Genomic DNA, 16,782 nt, shown 5'->3' on the forward strand with positions numbered 1-16,782 from the left:
TAAATTATTGTCGTCGATCGAACAATTTGCATTTATAAATAGAAAATATATAACTCAAAACAGAAAACAACAACTGGTAATTGAACATTTAGTCGTGATTGGCATTGATCCGAGCCACCTCCTGGATGTCGTGTCGCTGTTGCAGTGGCTGGCAGTAGGCACCGGAAATGTTCTTCCTTCGACGCGGCTCCTTGAGTTTGTTTTGGGTCGAAAACAGCGCCGCTGTTGTGTCCACTTTCAGGTCTGTTTGCTGTTTGCCAGGTGTAGTTCTAGTGTTGTCCAGTTCGTTGAACGATTTGCCATGGCTCTTCCGGTACTTCTCCACCATTAAATCTTTCGCATTGTCCACCTGTGGTTTTCTTTCCGATTCATCAAAGACATCATCCGAATGCTGCTGCTGCTGTTGCTGCTTCTTGAGCGTGTTGGACGTGGCCGTTGATTCGTGGAGATCCATAATACGATTTCCATGCTGCTTTGTGTAAAGATGGCATTTAAATTGCGGCTTTGGCACCAAGGATTTGCGTGGTTGTCGCATAAAATAATGCTCAGAGTCTGACGAATGGGAACTTGTCGACGACGAGTCGTCAGAGTCATCCCAGGCGTTGCGCTTGGAAGTGTCCGTGATGAACGTCAGTCCGGTATCGGCCGCATACTTGATAATCTTCTTTTGCATCTTCTGCCGCTGGGCCTGGAGCGTGTCCAGATTCGCGTGCACTCTGGCATCCAGTTCGACGGACTGCGATGCCATTCGGCGCTGCTTCTGCCGCAGCAATGCCTGCAGCAGCAGGCTTTTCTGAGCTCTGGGCTGTGTCACGTCCGAGCGACTGTTTGCATCCAGCAACTCTTCCTCACGCTTCGTCACTTTCTTCTGGTCCGGGTGCTGGTTCTGATTCTGCACCGGTTCCTCTACGCGTTGCGATTCCTTCTGGATGATGGGCTCTTGCGTGGCAATGGCTGGCACTCTTTTCGGCTCCGCTTTGGCCTTCGCTTTGGCCTCCGAGCGACTGTTTGCATCCTGCAACTCTTCCTCACGCTTCATCACTTTCCACTGTATTTGGTTCTGCTTCTGCACCGGTTCCTCTACGCGTTGCGATTCCTTCTGGATGATGGGTTCCTGCGTGGAAATGGCTGGCACTATTTTCGGCTCCGCTTTGGCCTCCGCTTTGGCCTCCGCTTTGGCCTCCGCTTTGGCCTTCGCTTTGGCCTGCGCCTTGGCCTTCGCTTTGGCCACCGCATTGACCACCGCTTTGGCCTCCGAGCGACTGTTTGCATCCAGCAACACTTCCTCACGCTCCATCATTTTCTTCTGTATCTGGTTCTGGTTCTGCACTGGTTCCTTAACGCTCTTCGATTCCTTCTGGATGATGGACTCCTGCGTGGCAATCGCTGGAACTATTTTCGGCTCCGCTTTGGCCTCCACTTTGGCCTCCGCTTTGGCCTCCGCTTTGGCCACCGCTTTGGCCTCCGCTCTGGCCTGCGCTTGGGCCTCCGCTTTGGCCTCCGCTTTGGCCACCGCTCTGGCCTCCGCTTTGGCCACCGCTCTGGCCTCCGCTTTGGCCTTTTGCTTGGCGCTACGCTCCTTGGCCCGAGCCTTTTTTGCCTCCAGAGTTTCAGGGATGATTGTGGGATTCAACTTGTCCACCCAGTCAGTTTGACTTGGACCCAGCTCGATGCCTTGCGTCTTCTTGTTGCCCGCGTTGCGTCCCTCGAGAAAGGCTCGAGCGTGCGCTTCGATTCTTTCCTTTAACTGTGCCTGTGCTGCCATTCGTGGCGTCGTTACCGCCACTGGACGTTCGCCCCACTCGAGTTTTGGCGTTACACGCGAATGCGTTCGATGGCCCTTGTGCGAGGTTCGCACTCCTTCTGATTTCGGGATGGGTAGGGTTGGCGGTGAGCGGGGCTGCCGCTTACTTCCACAATGCTGAGGATTGTGCTTGTGGTCCAGCGCATGTACCTGCGTCTGAATCTTCTCTTGGGTGTGGGAGTGGGAATGCTTCTGCAGCGGGGGATCCATACTGTTAAGCGCGAGTGCATTTGGCTCCAGTTCAATCTTCTTTCGCAGAGTGGTCTCGGAACTGGGAGGAGGGAAACAGTAGGCATGCAGCAAGTGCAAGTGGAGGCTTGTCTTTGGAAGCGTTTCGCACTCACCTGATGCGCACACCGATGGGCAGATCGCGTCTAGCACTGGAATGATGGGAACGGCTGCCGCGATGTGAGGTTGTCAACTCCGTCGATATCATCGAGTACAGGCCGTTGCGATAGTCGTTCAACTCAAAGCGGAAATCATCGCGCAGCGGCGGCTTCACATTCAAACGCATTTCCAACTCTGCCGAGGGGCAACGGAAGGAGCTGACAAATGGATGCTTCAGCGCCTTGTTGGCCGACAACCGATCCTTCGGATCGAGCATCAGCAGGGAGGTGGCAAAGTCAATTTCATTGGAGCTACTGCCCCGAAACATGGCATTCAGCGAGTGTTGGTAATCGCGGCGAATCGTTCTGCTGAGCAGCGATGTCCCGAATCTCGTGCCAATGTTGTCGATCTCGCGCTGTGTCACATTCGGCAGGGCAGACAATATTCTCTCCATCTATTTTGGCAAAGGAAAAAGTAGAAAAGGTGCCTGGAAACACTAAGAGTCGAGTCGAACCTGATTGAGGGTGCTGGTGCCTTGAAAGATCGCCTGCTGGGTTATCATCTCGCCCAGGACACAGCCCAGACTCCACATATCCACGGCCTTGGTGTACCTGCAAGAAGTAAACATTAAGCTGAGGTTTTACTTGTGGAATTCTTTGAGGTTTTGTTGTACTTGCGACAGCCCACGAGTATCTCGGGGGCACGATACCAGCGCGTGGCGACGTAGTCCGACATCACGCCGTCATTCTCGGTTGTCTCCTGGTTGCCATTGGCGTCACCGTCGCCGATGTTGCTGTTGCTGTTGCTGCTGCTGGGCTTTGCCACAATCGTGCGAGCCAATCCAAAGTCCCCAACCTTTAGTCTGAAAAGGAAAAGTCTTAGAATTCGATTGTTATCCCTCGATCCGACTCACCTGCACTTGCTGTCAATTAGTATGTTGCTGGGCTTCAGGTCTCTGTGGATGACATTGCCCGAGTGCACATACTTCATGGCATTCACCAGCTGATACATGACAAACTGCCGATGGATATCCTTCAGAATGTCGCCCTTCCTGATGACAAAATGCAAATCGCTCTCCATGTGCTCAAACACCAAATAAAAGTCCATATCGTTGGTGGCCCTGTAGATACCCAAGAGGCGAATGATATTCGGATGGTGGCGAAAGGCGCGCAGGAAGACAACCTCCCGATAGGTGCGCTGAGCATCGGTTGTGTCTCGAAATGCATCGAAGATCTTCTTCAGCGCCACTGTATCCTTTTTCCGCTTGTCAACGGCTCTCCACACAATGCCATAGGCGCCCTTGCCCAATGCCTGCCACGGGAGGGTGGAGAATTAGAGGATAAGTCTGTGGAATTTACGTTAGATCTTACCTTTCGCACATCGAAGATTTCCGTCACGCTTGTATCCAGTTCATAGTTGGATAAAACCTCCGTTTTGGTTGCCATTGGACCCAATGCTCACGAATGTTGCTGCTGCTGCTGCTGCTCCTGGAAAGCCCAGACCCACAAATCAATTGGTTTGTTGGTTGGTTAACTCTATAGCAGTTCCATTTGGTCTCCTGCTGCTGCTCTCAATTGTTGCTGTGACTTTGAGTAGTTCCCAAGTGGCTACGGGAGGGGAATCGGCCCTAGACCAAAGGAGGCGGTTCGCGTGTTTGTCATGGATGTCTCTCTCATATGCACACGGCATTTGAGTCAAGTACATCTACATATATGTATGCATGTACATACATATTTACATACATAAATACATTTTTATATGTATGAAAACGAAGCTCTAGAAGAAGGAATGGTATGGATACGGTTGTCGAAGCTTTTGACACACTTGCAGATCGTTGCCATTAGAGCTGCATATGAGTAGAGGCTTCAGATATGAAGAATATCCCTTGGAATACCCCTTAGCATAGGGTATGTACATATATCTCCCTTCCTATATCTTTTTTCCAACTTAAATAGCAACTAGCATCTATAATATGTCCATATTGGTGCCACTTTTAATGCTAAAATTATTCTTAAACTTTCTTTCAGGAACTGACAAAACTCATGGTAGGGTATCCCCTTGGTAGGTCATACCCCACAAAAGAATAAAGAAAGACCAACAAAAAAAGAAATGTAAGTGGGCAAAATGGGAAAAACTAATACATCTTCGTGAAACAATTTTGATTGAAACTGAATTATTGTTGGATCGATCAGGGAAAGCGAACGCCGGAATTGTCCTAGCAATGACTCCAATGGGCAGACGGACAGACGGACGCTCAAGTGCCCTCGAGCATGTCATGCGAGTATTTACATATGTAAATATTTACAAGTAGTTTAAAGGCAACTCCTTATACAGACTCTTTGGAAAATGAATTTGCTTAACGGGCAGGCAGATGGCACGGGACATGCACGGGCAGCAGCAGAAATGTCTAAAAAAATCATGAAATTGATATCGAATTCTACTCACCGATGTTTTTGTGTCGCTCTTTGCAAAAAATAGTAATACAAGATAAAATGAAAATGAAAACAAAACACAATTTGGGGATCCTAGAGGGGACTATCTTTGCCCTGAACTCACTCTCTCCCCTCGCTGGCTTTTGCTCTTCAGACAGCGCACGCGGGCAATCGGCTTGATTGACTTTTGGATTCACTTGCGGGCCAAACGCATCTTTCAATTTCTCAGTAGCAGTTGTCTTGGAATATAAAATATAATTCGTTTCTTGATACAGTCGATGTCGCGAATCGCCTGCAGGCTGTGGCTTGCACGTGGGGCTTCAAATTTACCAATAAAAAATATATAATTGAATTGACTACAGAAAATGGTGAATATATTTTTGTGTGTCCCGTTCAGTGTGTGAAGTAGTTGAATTCCGAATTGTATTTGCTCCAAACGTCAAATTTCTCAGTCCCAGCTCCCAGCAAACTCCAAGCCTACTGCTGCTACTGTTTTTCTTGTCGAACATTTTCAAATGGATACTCAAGCCATGTCCGTATACGACTCTCGCACGGCCTCCCTGGATTCAATAGTTTTCGGTGCTTTTACTTTCCCTTCGTTTCCATTGGTTGCCCAGCCCAAGGCGGTTGTCCCGCAGGAGCGGGATATAATCATTTACCCTGCAGCTCACTCAACATATGCACAATGGCATTGGTTTTGCTTGGTAATTACAAATTTTGGGTAAGATTAATCAATTCACAATTTATTTCTTGGTTGAGGAATTAACACATGGATGATGCCCACGATCTAACAAAAATGTAGTCTAAAAATTTATAAAACAATTACAAAAAATATAAAGAGCCTAGAAAGAGCCGCGTGGCGTGAATGATATTTTGAAGTGTGCCAACCCATGGTTGTTATGGTACTACACATGGTTGTTGCTATCAATAAAAGCATATTTTGATGCTTAGTTTTCAATAACAAACATGGGCGGGCCCTTGTCCGGACGCATAGCAACCTCTGGGCGGTTTATGCTTCTTCCACTCCAGAGAAAGAAAATAATCTCCATCCAGAGCCAAAAGCCGGCGGCAAGTGTCGAATGTGTAGTTGCCCAGGGTGATGGTGAAGGAAAAGTGAACTTAAGTTGCTGAATGGGAATCTCTAGCATCTACCTTGCTGGTAGATGGTTGCAGCCTTTGCTCTTTGCTCCGTTTGTAATTGTTGCTGTTGCTGCTGCTGTTGCTGCTGCTGCTGCTGTCGCTGCTGTTGTTGCAGTGGCTGTCGCTGAGGATTTTGGGATTGTGCTGGCAGCTGCTTTGGCTGTGTTTGTGTCTGTGCCTGGTGCTCTTGGTGCTTGTGGTGCTTCTCCTTCTGATGATGCTGCTGCTGACGACGCTGCTGCTGTTGCTGCTGCTTCTCGAACTCGGCCAGTTGCTCGTTCTGCTTGCGGACCATCTCGTCAATTACCTCATGGTTGTAGGTGGAGTGTAGCATGAGGCCAAGCAGATTGGCACGAGAGCTGAGCTGCTGCCGATAGCCGCGCTCCTGCTCCATCAGATCGTCCATTTTGAGCCACTGCCGGACGCGCTCCAGATCGATCTCGGCCCGCCGGATCTTCTCCCAGGCATAGTGCTTGAAGCAGCTCTTCTTCGGTGCACGACAGAACTGTCCGGTGGGCTCGAAGACATTGACGACGAGTGGAGCGCCGCAGACATCGGTGTCATTCACTTTCGGGTCCTTGCTGTGCTCGGGGCACAGGACGCGCAGTCGCTTGCAGTAGGTCTTGCTGGCCGGATTGTAAAAGTCGCAGAACATGTTGTTGCCCTCCATGCGGGTCTGGAAAATGCTGCCAAAGCTGGCCTGAGATTCGTATTTGTTGAAGCACTTTTCCATGTGTTTGATGGCGGTGCGCGAGTGGATTTCGTGGCCGCAGGTGATGCAGTACATGCTCTGCTCATCCTCCACGTCCCCGTTGTCGTTCGCGGTCTGTTTTTCAATGACACTGTGCTTGGCCCGCTCCACCACCATGTTGAGTTCGTCGGAGCGCTTCTCGAGCTCGGCGAGAGCGAAGCGGACCATCGATTGCTTATCCCGGATGGTCTCAAGCAGCGTGCGATTATCCTCTGCTGCACGGCAGGGCGTTAGGTTCCATTCCTGCAGACGCTGCGGCAGTACCTGTCAATGAAAATTATGGATAAAAGTTGATTCTGTGTCAGGACAGGAGTGATGATGGGTATGAGTACCTGGAATATGCGGCTGGTCGCCAGATTAAAGCCGCACTTGTCGCTGCAGTACTTGCTCTGGGGACGTGCCTGGCAGCAGCAGCCTGGGCCGTGGCACTGACGCGTTCCCTCTAGCTCGGGATTGAGGAACACTTCGGGACTGGCCACACGATTCCCGACCTTTGTCTTGCGATCCTTGGCCGAGGCCTTTTCGCGTTTCCTTGAGGGCCCGGATGCCTGCGGCTCGGACCCGGCGGCCGCCTGGGCGACACATGTGCGATAGATGCAGCGTGGCTTGTGTCCCACCCGAATTCGGCAGGCATTGCATTGATTGCAATTGGGGCGCCGACATCCTTCACAAGTGCCGCAACGCTTTCCTGCCTTGGGCTCTTTGGCATTGCTGTGCTTTCGTTTGGGCTGGGATGCGGCAGGTGGAGCGGCAGGCAATGGGGGCGGACCCGCTCCGTGTGTGTGGGAGCCGCTGGTGGAGGCGGCGTTGGAAGCGGCTGCCCGCTCGGTGGCCACCAGTCGGAATATTGTCTGCAGTTCTGGGTTATCCTGCTTGCAGCGACAGCAGAAGTATTGCTTGATGTGTTTGGCCTCCTTCTCCGTGATGCCAATGCAGTCGCCGTGGTACCATTCCTCACAGCCATCGCAGCCGCTGCAGATTGGAAAAAGATTCTCAATTTACCAAATCTTTCTTGGGTATTGCATGCAACTGTCATTCAACCTACATCATGAACCGGGAGCAGTCGGAGGTGCGACATATGCAGTATGCCTGGTCCTCCTGCTTCAGTATTGTGGCTATCTTGGATTTGCGTTCGGGCAAATCGAACTCACGGGCAATTTCCCTGCGGATTTCCTCCCGCTGCAGGTGCGGAATGGCTTGTTATTTACTGTTTATACATTCAATTTATTTTTCTTACGCTTTTCTTGTATTTCTTATCCTTCTTTTCTGACATGACTGAAAAATTAACTACTTTCCAACTCTAATTTCACAACACCAGGGCTGCAAAACAATCATCGATGACACCATGAATGGTATCGATAGCTTGGAATAGTGCGATGCATCGTTTAGTTTTGCCGCACTTTTATTATTTTGGTTGGCGTGCATTTAATATTGAAAGTAAATGGCAGGACTAAGCAATTTGAAACAATGCCCGCCGTTTTCCGCCCTAGCGGATCCGTCGTTCCGTCCCAATTATACTACTGAACTAAGCAGCTACCCCAGGATACATCTGAAGAGCGAGCTACACAATTCATCGGCGCAGCGTTTCTACGGCGGTCAGGGTTTTGTGCCGGTAAATGAAGGTGTGCTGAAACGCATCATACGCACCTTCTTTGAAGGTGGCTTCTGGGAGTCGCTGGCCGAGACACGCAGTGAAACGACCCGCGAACAGGCTCCATGGCTAGGCCGAACCGGTGACTACATATCCCAGCTGCTGGGCATCGCCACGACGCTCAAGCTAAAAGTGTTTCCGCACGCACAAGATGTGAGTGCAGATCGCATTGCCGAGTTTGTGGAGACCAGGGACTGGACCGACAGCGATGTGCGCTTCATGGCATGGAACTGTCACATCTTCAAGCTGGCCGTAGCTGGCATCGACGATGTGGTCCGCATCTACACCAAGAACACAAATGCAGCGACCACCGTCCTGAAGGTAAATGCCAGTCGCTTCACATGCGAAACTCTCAACCGTAAACTTTTAATCTAATCCACCGTAGAGCGCAACGCAGACACAAATAACGTGCATGGCCTGGCGTCCCCTGAGTGCCACGGAAATTGTGATTGGCTGCCGTCAGGGTCTCTGCTTCTGGGTAGTGGACAACACCATGATTCTGGGACGTACCAATGCGCCCAGCCAGACCTTTAAGCAGTAAGTGCATAATTCAATCAGCATTGATTTTGATTAATTAATTTGTTTTGCAGTCCTGCCAACCTACCCATCACCTCTATGCAGTGGAACAAGGAGGGAAATCTATTGGCCACCGCTTCCATTGGTGATCGCTCGATCATCATCTGGCAGCCGGACAGTGCACGAATGGAGGCGCTCAAGCGCCTGGGCCCACCTGGGTCCCTGCTCAAGTGGTCGCCGGGCAACGATTGGCTCTTTGCTGGCACCGTTGATCGAGTATTTCGTGTGTGGAATTGCCACAACCATTGGTCTACAGAGCGCTGGACGGTGGGCAACGTCGGACATGTCCAATCTGCCTGCTGGTCGCCCTGCGGACGCTTTCTGCTCTTTGTCAGCACAACCGAGCCGATCCTCTATCGTCTGCAGTTTGTCCGGCAAACTATGCTGAAATGTAAGTTAATGAAAATGCAATAAAATTAAGGGCAGCCTGGTCCAATGGTTTGTCCCAGAGTCATGGACAGATTGTGACCAACAGCGGCTGCCCAAGAGTAAATAAGTTAGCAACAGGTTGGCGGCTGCTTAAGCTTCCAGACCGCCTGTATAATGCTGCCAACAATGCTGCAAAATCACTTCGAAAATTATATCTAAATCAACTTTTCCCCCCTCTAGCGACCAAGGACGAGAAGGAGGTGCTGCCCATAGCGGATCTAAATGCTTGCAGCACAGACGAGAATAAATCGCTAATCGGTGGACCAGTGCAGCAGCTGGCCTGGGATCCGCGCGGCAACTATGTGGTGATCACCTTCAAGTCCACCAATCACATTTCCATCTTTCGCACCTTCATCACCAAATACGATCTGCAAATTTCGGCTGCCTTTTACCTCAGTGGCGAGACGGCGGCAGAGTATCCCAGTTTCGTTTGCTTCCAGCCGCTGTACAACGACGACGACCAAACTGTGCTAACCATTGCGTGGTCCTCTGGACGCATTCAATACTATGCCTTTGATTGATTGTGAACAAAGCGAGGGCATTGGGATGGGTTGGTGTCTACTCTTAAGTTTTGCATTTCTTTGTTAGTGAATAAAGTCTGAAAAGATAAAACAAGTGGGAATGCAACTTGAATCAATGGTCGGGCAATGCATGTACATACATATCTCTGCCTCCCTTCAATCTGTGTTCTATCGCACACCGCTTCATTGAACTGGACACAAAGATGTTGCCTGAGTGGCGCTCAAATCTCTGGTCAGCTATGACGCACAACGTTCCCTGCTTGGCTGGCCAAGGGTGGCCGCGTCGGTCGAGTGATCCCACACAGTCGAACGATCTTGGTAGTTGCAACTTGCACATGAACATTGATTATATACACACTCGTATATGGCATATATTGTAGGTTTATATATTTATGTAATATATAGCAATTATATAACGTGATTTTCGATTGAATAACATAACATGTACACATAATTATAAAACATAATGGGTTGCAAGTCGGAAACAACATAAACAATTATTGAGGCTACGCCGGGAATTTGTGGCGCAGTCGGGATCACACTTGAGAAATACTAATTCATAATATAAACATTCAATGGATACACATATAAATATCAATTTTATATCCACATGCGCGAGTGGCACAATAAATAACCAGTTTTGGTCCCTCTAGATGTCGCCGAAGAAGTAGCCCAGGGCAGTGGCCGCCCGTATGCGCACAGCCGCCTGCTCGTCCTTGAGCAGCACAGACATCTTGCTGGCCACCGCCTCCGTTTGGACATTGCGTTCGCTCAGAAAATTGTGAAGAATGCCTGCAGGAGAATGTTGTTACTGGGGTCATGAGGGTCTGCGGTCTGCCTCCACTTACCAATCACAATGGCAGCGCTTCCGCGCACCTCTGGCCACTGACTGCGCAGCTTGGGCATGCACGAGTCGATGAAGTCTTGAATGTGTTCAGTCAGCTCCAGAGCCTGCGCAACACAAGAGATTTAGAAAAAGAAAGAGCAACGAAAGGGCATTCCACTCACAATCAATTTAACAAAATCCACGACGAAGCTGCTGTAGCTGAGTTGATGGCCATTTTCCTCGCCCAATTGCTGCTGGGCCATCTCCATGACCTGGGGGGCGTTCAGGAGGCGACAGACACGCTGTAGGGTGCCACGACAGGCACTGACTATGGCCGCTTCGCTCTCGCTGAGATGCAGCAGCAGTGGAAACAGATTGGCGATCAGCTGCTCTCGCAGCGCCTCCATGGATGAGCTGCTGGGCGAGACGCTGCCATCGTCGCGCTTGCCCTCGCACAGATCGCCGAACAGTATGATCGCCGCCTCGCGCATCTCCAGTGAGTAGTTGCCGAAGAACGGACGGATGCGTATGGCCAACGAGACATGGAAGGACTCCACACGGCTGTTGGGCAGCGCCTTCAGGATGCTCGACAGACCACGCATGCTCTCCAGCGGTATGTTGATCAGACAATCGCCCACGGGATCGTCCACGCCCTTTAGCAGTGCAGCAATGGCTGCCTCCTCGTACCTCGGTGCTTCGTGCTCCCCCAACTGGCCCACAAAGCCCATTCCCTGGATGCTCAAACCGCGCACCACCGCATTCGGATCGCTCAACGCTGCACCCAGGTGCATCATGACACAACCGGCCAGCTCACCGCCCGGCTTCAGTGGCACCAGGCGCGAGAAGAGCCCAACAGCAGCCACACGCTGCCCATCGTGGGGCGAGGCCACATATTTGCTCAACGAATTCACCAGCTGTCGCATCTGTGGACTGCCCAGCTGCAGCTGATGGCCCAAGCCCACAGCCATGGGTGTCAGCAGCTCGATGTAGCTATGCCAGTCCGCGCTGCTCGCCAGATTGTTCACGGTCAGCACATTGGCGATCTGTTCCATCTCCAGATTGGTGAGAAAAGCCTAAGCCAAAGGAAAGTTTTGCCTTTAAATTACCACAAAAAAGAGATTCCAGACACGTACCTGGAACGTCTCCAGGGCTATCTGGCAGGGATTCAGCTTGATGAGTTCCTTGTTGGGCACAAAGCCGAACTTTGACTTGCTCGTCTGCGCCTGGCCGGGGCTGCTGGTGCTGGCCGGCGGCTGATTCGGTGCTGCCACGTTGGTGTAGCTGCTCAGCGAGGTCAGCAGCATGCTGAACATATCCGCGAACCGCAGCTCCAGTTGCTGCAAGGGAAGTAAAGGCAAGGATGAAATAAAGGCTGGCTCCTCTGACTGTCCTGCCACTCACCCCTTTGATGTCCTTGCAGGGCAGCATCTCGTGCAGGGCACAGAATATGGCAAATGGCTGAACGCTGGCCAAACGCTGTCGCTCCAGCGTCGATTCCTGCGTTCCCTCCTGCAGGCTAGCGCCGCTGAGCAGCTGCAGGAAATTGTCCAGCATGAGGCCCGTGAGTTCGGCATCGCTGCACACCAGATGCCAGTACTCCACCATGTGGGCGTCGTAGGGCAGCGGCTGGCTGAGCATCTCCGCGCAGACCAGCTTGGGATGATGCTTTGTGAGCGCCACCAGAGCCTTGAGCACGCCCGACTTGGCGCGCGGCACCTCGCACAGTTGCAGGGCCACCAGGCTGTCCTTGACGAGATCGGGAATGGCGTGAAAGAGCTCGGAGCCCTTCTGCTGTATGAAAAACTTCAACACAACGCTGGCCCCGATGGTGGAGCTCTGCTCTGGGTCCCTCAGTGACAGCAGCAGCGTCTTGCTATGGGATCGAGAGTGAGCAAACAGCAGCGACTGGGATTTGGATTGGACTCACCAGAACTGCAGATACTGGAAGCTGGAGATGCGCTGGGCTATGACCTTGGCTATGTCGCCGGCCAGGTCGTAGATCTGCTTCGGCTCGTCCGTGATGATGTGCTCCTTGATGGACTCGATCTCCTTCAGCCAGTCGGCGCTGCTGTCGATGCTGGCTATGGTCAGCGTCTCGTAGATGCAGGCGATCTCCAGCGTCTTCTGCAGTATCTCCACCGACACCTGCCGCACCGTACCATTCGAGTCGATGCAGCGGGGCACAATCTTGCCCAGCATCTGGCCCGTCTGGTTGAACTTCGAGGGCGCCTCGCAGCCGATCCGCATCGACTTGATGTAGACGTCGAGTGTGTTGTTGAAGACGTGACTGGCACAGATGCGCACCTCCGAGTTTCTGTCGCGTGTCCAGCTCTCGAGGATGCCAATGATGAGATCCAGCGTGGCCGGCGAGGCGTCCAGCTCGACGATGGCGCGCACGAGGGAGTTCAGCTGCGGCAGCGATTCGTTCAGATGCTTCGCAAGGAAACTGTTGCGCTCGTCCTCCTCCTGCGAGTCGAACTTCATCTTGAGCTGCTGGGCACAGCTGAAGAAGTTCTTGCAGGCAATCTCGAATATGACGCCACCGTCCACGCACTCCTCGGTGTCGGGACCGCCTATGCGTATGAAGTCCGTGCCCAGCTTGAGGATGGTGGGCAGCAGGGGCAGGTCGTGGAAGGGCGCCTCGATGGGTATGCTGAAGACCGTCTCCATGATCTGCTTGCGATACTTGAGCGGGGCCGGCAGCTGCTCCTTGGTGACGATCAACTGATTGCAGATGCTGAGCAGCGTCTGGAGGATGGCCGACATGATGGTCTGATCCTTGTGCACGGCCAGCTGCTGCATGAGGAAGCTGAGCATGGTGTCGTCGTCGAGATGCTGCAGCGACTGCAGCGGATCGGCCTCGTCCATGATGCGGCCGAAGGCCTTCACCACCAGCAGATTGCTCTTGTAGTTCTCCAGCTCCTTGTGCGTGTCCTTGATGAAGTGCAGATTGCTGAAGAAGCCCGTGGAATGCTTGCGGCCACCCACCTGGGCCAGCTCCGACAGCTTCTTGATCAAATGTCCCAAATGCTGGCGCGATATATAGCCAAGAGCGCGCGCACAAGGCTCTATCCTGCGCTCATAGTCGGCATGCTTCACGTGCTTGTCGAGACGCTCCTGCCTGGCGGTGGTCACAATCAGATCGATCTTCGTGTGGATGCACGCCACGTCCGTCACTTGCAGCAGGGTGAGGGCCACCGCCTGCAGCAGCATGCCCCGCTCGGCACTCACGTCCGGCAGCTGCCACTCGGAGTGCGGCAGCGTCATGGGATAGAGATACATCTGATCCGCGAGCTTGTTGGCCAGCCGCTGGGCAAACTGCTCATCGAGGCCGGTCAGGAACTCGTTCGTCTCCAGCACAAAGTCGTGCAGCTGCTGGCGGTACGCGCTCTCCTTGTTGATGTGCAGCAGCAGGTCCGGTATGCGGCGCTCCCACAGCTTGTCCAGCGCTGGGTTCAGCTGCGGATGATAGTAGCGCAGAAAGCTGAGGATATTCGAGCAGCGCTTGATGCACTGCTGGTTGCCCAGCAGCGCCAGGCACCGGGCATATATTGACTCTGCGCCCGGCACCATCACTTTTCCTCGCTTCACCACCGATCGATCGTCGCCAGCGGCTGCTGTCGCTCCCGAAGTGGAAGTGGGAGCCGGAGCCCCTTCCGTTGCAGCTGCTTCGGCGGCAGGTGGCAGCTCGTCGGCGGCAATGTCGTACTCGATGTGTGGCGACTTGGCAAAGAGGCTGGCCAGACACTTGGCCAGGTTGCCGCAGATGTCGGTGTAGTCCAGCAGGACGAGATAGTTGAGCAGCTCGCGCTTCAGCAGCTCGTCGAGGGTGCCCACCGTGGAGGCCAGCATGAAGAGTGTGTTCTCGCAGCTGAGCGCCAGATTGGCGTGCTCCTCGGCGGTGCCGTGCTCCTGGTTGAGCTTGCCGTAGCGGCAGCTGTGCCGCACCACGAACCACACGAACTCCTTGTCCCGGATGTGTGACTTCTGGGCCAAGGCGACGATCGTCTTGAGGAGTGTGAGCTTCATCTTGACGCTGCGCTCGCTGAGAATGAGCTGCTTGAGGCACTCGATGGTGGCTGGCAGGCGGCTCTCTATGTGCCCGGCGCAGGTGTTCAGGAAGTGGGTGAGAATGAGCAGCGACTTGATCCGCTCACGCTCGCTGTTGTTCCGCAGATGGATGAGCAGCGTGTCCATGATCTTGGCCGCGTATGCGGGATGGCCAGCCAGCAGATGGAAGCAGCGCAGCACCTCGTAGTGTCCCTTCACCGTCTGCGGCTTCTCGTAGTCGGGATAGACGCACACCAGATCAAACAGATGCGAGACGAGTGGATCTACAATCCCGTCCAGCACCTGGGCGTGCAGCGAGAGGTTCGTCTTGAGCACCGAGCACAGGAACTGTGTCACCGCATTGCGGTCCACGCTGCGCCTGTACAGGGCCAAGATCTGCGGGACCAGACGGGCTGCCTGGTCCTGAATGCGATCCCGTGGCAGCAGCGGGTACATGCTGGACAGCGCCTGGAGGATCTCAACGCACACTTTGGGCTCCCGCGAGTGCAGCCACTGATTGAAGAGCACATCGTAGGCGACGCTTATCTCTGTGGAGCAGCTAATGGCCATCTGTTGGTCATCCCCTGCCTTGGTCTGCTGCTCCTCCTCGAGCACGGCCTCGCTGAAGCGGCCAATGGCATAGGCATGCGCCTGCTTAATGTGATCCTGCCTGATGCCGCCCAGATGCGGCAGACAGCGCGACAGAATCGTTTTGATGTGTGGCACCACGCCGGCCGGATTCTCTGTGGCCAACAGGCCCAGGCACTGCATGAGCATAAAGTGCGGCACACCCTCAGGGCCGCCGGTCTGGGCCTGCAAGGCCTCCATTACGAGGGAGCAGCCCTCGTGTCCGCTCCTGCCAATGGCCACCAGAATGCGCTGGGCGGGATTCTGAATGAGCGGCACATGATCCGCACTCCGTGTCAGCTCCTGCAGGGCCAAGGCAATCAGCTTCTGGCTTGCCGCACGCGGCAGTGGGATATCCGTCACCACCACGTTTCGCACACAGCTGCAGCAAGGGGGGGATACAAATTGGGATTGGATTATTGCATGGATCTGCAGGCGTAAGGCAGGATTACTCTACTCACTCCAAGAGCATTGAGACTGTGTGGTCGTTCATCTTTGGATGAGCTGCGCGATACTCGCTGAGGATGTCGGTGGCACGCTCCGGATGCGTTTCCAATATCTTGACTATCGCCTGCTGCATGGCGCCACGCACCTGCTCGTCTTTGTCCGTCAGTCCATCGAATATATTGTGAAGCACACCTGCGATCCGGGCGGGAAAGAGACAGAATATGTTTAGATACAAAGAAAGAGAGAAAAAGGGCAACGGGGAATTCTATTTGGTTCAAAGTCGTGTGTTCCACGCACACAAACACACATGCACGTACACATGTACACACATGCACTCGCTCGAGTGAATCACAGCAGCAGCAGCGGAATACGAATACATTTTGTGGGTGTTATTGTGAAATAATGTTGTTGTTGTTGGCTCCAAAGGTTATGGAGATGCTTCTCTATGGCTTCCACTGCTCCAATTTCATCAGAGCAAGGCAGAGGGGGTGGGGCAGGCAGTCAACAGGTCGGTTGGGCACACACACGCACACACATACCTATCCACGCAGATAACACAGTTATTTTCTCCCCCACCCCCCCTGCAGCACTGCTGGTTGTACACCCCTAAAAATAAACACCAAAAGTAGTCCACCTGTGCCTGTGCGTGTGTGTTTGTTTGTCCTGAGCTGTCCTGGCGCCCCAGATACTGCGTAGTTGTATTTATAGCCCTGGACAAAGGGGTAGGGTGGGGTACGGGTACTGTACACCCCCCCATCAACCAAATCAACATTCAATCCAAGGCACAGTGGAAAGAGCAATAGCAACAGGAAAAAACGCCCAGTGCCCAGCTCACAAGTGTGTGTCATGCTGGAGATTCTCACAACACTTTGTTTATCGCGAATTACCTTCCAGAATCGTTGACTTATCAACTGGGGGCGACGATGCAGCCGTTGCACCCGCAGCAGCGCCCGCACTGCCAGCAGGCGACTTGTTGGCTCCCTCTCCGCCTGGTGCTGCTGGGCCGCCACCAGGACTGCGGTGGCGCGGGTCCATCTTCTTAGTGGAATTACGTGTTCTCTTCCACTTCTCCAGCTTGCCGAGATTCAACGCGATTTCGTAGAACGTGAAACGTGAAATTGTTTATGCTTTATCCTGAGTGCAGTGTGACCGCGAAATTATATATAAAATTTACCATCAAGGCCTCGTAGATATACCAAAA

General features: G+C 52.9%; 4 protein-coding genes across 4 annotated transcripts; 1 reads left to right on the forward strand and 3 right to left on the reverse strand.

Annotated features, from left to right (window-relative positions):
* Positions 1 to 88: 88 nt before the first annotated feature.
* Positions 89 to 3,618, reverse strand: LOC117896482 (mitogen-activated protein kinase 15). The gene is made up of 7 exons (XM_034804825.1): positions 3,502 to 3,618; positions 3,045 to 3,442; positions 2,805 to 2,993; positions 2,646 to 2,742; positions 2,149 to 2,585; positions 1,253 to 2,075; positions 89 to 1,156 (listed from the first exon to the last, which is right to left on the reverse strand). The coding sequence occupies exons 1-7, from the start codon at positions 3,574 to 3,576 to the stop codon at positions 89 to 91; spliced, it is 3,087 nt and encodes a 1,028-aa protein (XP_034660716.1). The 5' UTR covers positions 3,577 to 3,618.
* Positions 3,619 to 5,310: 1,692 nt separating this feature from the next.
* On the reverse strand, positions 5,311 to 7,793 carry LOC117893835 (CXXC-type zinc finger protein 1). Its single transcript, XM_034800602.1, has 4 exons — positions 7,692 to 7,793; positions 7,500 to 7,633; positions 6,787 to 7,426; positions 5,311 to 6,718 (listed from the first exon to the last, which is right to left on the reverse strand). Exons 1-4 carry the CDS (start codon positions 7,725 to 7,727, stop codon positions 5,705 to 5,707), a joined length of 1,824 nt encoding a protein of 607 aa, XP_034656493.1. The 5' UTR covers positions 7,728 to 7,793; the 3' UTR covers positions 5,311 to 5,704.
* Positions 7,794 to 7,847: 54 nt separating this feature from the next.
* Positions 7,848 to 9,725, forward strand: LOC117893872 (aladin). Its single transcript, XM_034800647.1, has 4 exons — positions 7,848 to 8,426; positions 8,491 to 8,642; positions 8,696 to 9,072; positions 9,291 to 9,725. Exons 1-4 carry the CDS (start codon positions 7,896 to 7,898, stop codon positions 9,629 to 9,631), a joined length of 1,401 nt encoding a protein of 466 aa, XP_034656538.1. The 5' UTR covers positions 7,848 to 7,895; the 3' UTR covers positions 9,632 to 9,725.
* A 300-nt stretch (positions 9,726 to 10,025) lies between these two features.
* LOC117893789 (maestro heat-like repeat-containing protein family member 1) lies at positions 10,026 to 16,725 on the reverse strand. The gene is made up of 8 exons (XM_034800536.1): positions 16,469 to 16,725; positions 15,596 to 15,773; positions 12,385 to 15,516; positions 11,859 to 12,330; positions 11,591 to 11,794; positions 10,640 to 11,530; positions 10,480 to 10,582; positions 10,026 to 10,423 (listed from the first exon to the last, which is right to left on the reverse strand). The coding sequence occupies exons 1-8, from the start codon at positions 16,614 to 16,616 to the stop codon at positions 10,281 to 10,283; spliced, it is 5,271 nt and encodes a 1,756-aa protein (XP_034656427.1). The 5' UTR covers positions 16,617 to 16,725; the 3' UTR covers positions 10,026 to 10,280.
* Positions 16,726 to 16,782: the final 57 nt, after the last annotated feature.

Source organism: Drosophila subobscura, chromosome A (assembly GCF_008121235.1).
Source record: "Drosophila subobscura isolate 14011-0131.10 chromosome A, UCBerk_Dsub_1.0, whole genome shotgun sequence".
Taxonomy (NCBI): Eukaryota; Metazoa; Arthropoda; class Insecta; order Diptera; family Drosophilidae; genus Drosophila; species Drosophila subobscura.

Excerpts from the sequence above, each read along its gene's own strand:
- LOC117893835 (XM_034800602.1), bottom strand. The coding sequence starts at position 7,727 with ATGTCAGAAAAGAAGGATAAGAAATACAAGAAAAGC. Across the intron at positions 7,427-7,499 it reads GACTGCTCCCGGTTCATGAT|CGGCTGCGATGGCTGTGAGG; the intron begins GTAGGTTGAATG and ends TCCAATCTGCAG. Across the intron at positions 6,719-6,786 it reads CGACCAGCCGCATATTCCAG|GTACTGCCGCAGCGTCTGCA; the intron begins GTACTCATACCC and ends TTTCATTGACAG.
- LOC117896482 (XM_034804825.1), bottom strand. The coding sequence starts at position 3,576 with ATGGCAACCAAAACGGAGGTTTTATCCAACTATGAACTGGATACAAGC. Across the intron at positions 2,743-2,804 it reads ATACTCGTGGGCTGTCGCAA|GTACACCAAGGCCGTGGATA; the intron begins GTACAACAAAAC and ends TACTTCTTGCAG. Across the intron at positions 2,076-2,148 it reads CCCATCGGTGTGCGCATCAG|TTCCGAGACCACTCTGCGAA; the intron begins GTGAGTGCGAAA and ends CCCTCCTCCCAG.
- LOC117893789 (XM_034800536.1), bottom strand. The coding sequence starts at position 16,616 with ATGGACCCGCGCCACCGCAGTCCTGGTGGCGGCCCAGCAGCACCAGGC. Across the intron at positions 15,774-16,468 it reads TAAGTCAACGATTCTGGAAG|GTGTGCTTCACAATATATTC; the intron begins GTAATTCGCGAT and ends CCCGGATCGCAG. Across the intron at positions 15,517-15,595 it reads ACAGTCTCAATGCTCTTGGA|CTGTGTGCGAAACGTGGTGG; the intron begins GTGAGTAGAGTA and ends CCCTTGCTGCAG.
- LOC117893872 (XM_034800647.1), top strand. The coding sequence starts at position 7,896 with ATGGCAGGACTAAGCAATTTGAAACAATGCCCGCCGTTTTCCGCCCTA. Across the intron at positions 8,427-8,490 it reads CAGCGACCACCGTCCTGAAG|AGCGCAACGCAGACACAAAT; the intron begins GTAAATGCCAGT and ends AATCCACCGTAG. Across the intron at positions 9,073-9,290 it reads CCGGCAAACTATGCTGAAAT|CGACCAAGGACGAGAAGGAG; the intron begins GTAAGTTAATGA and ends TCCCCCCTCTAG.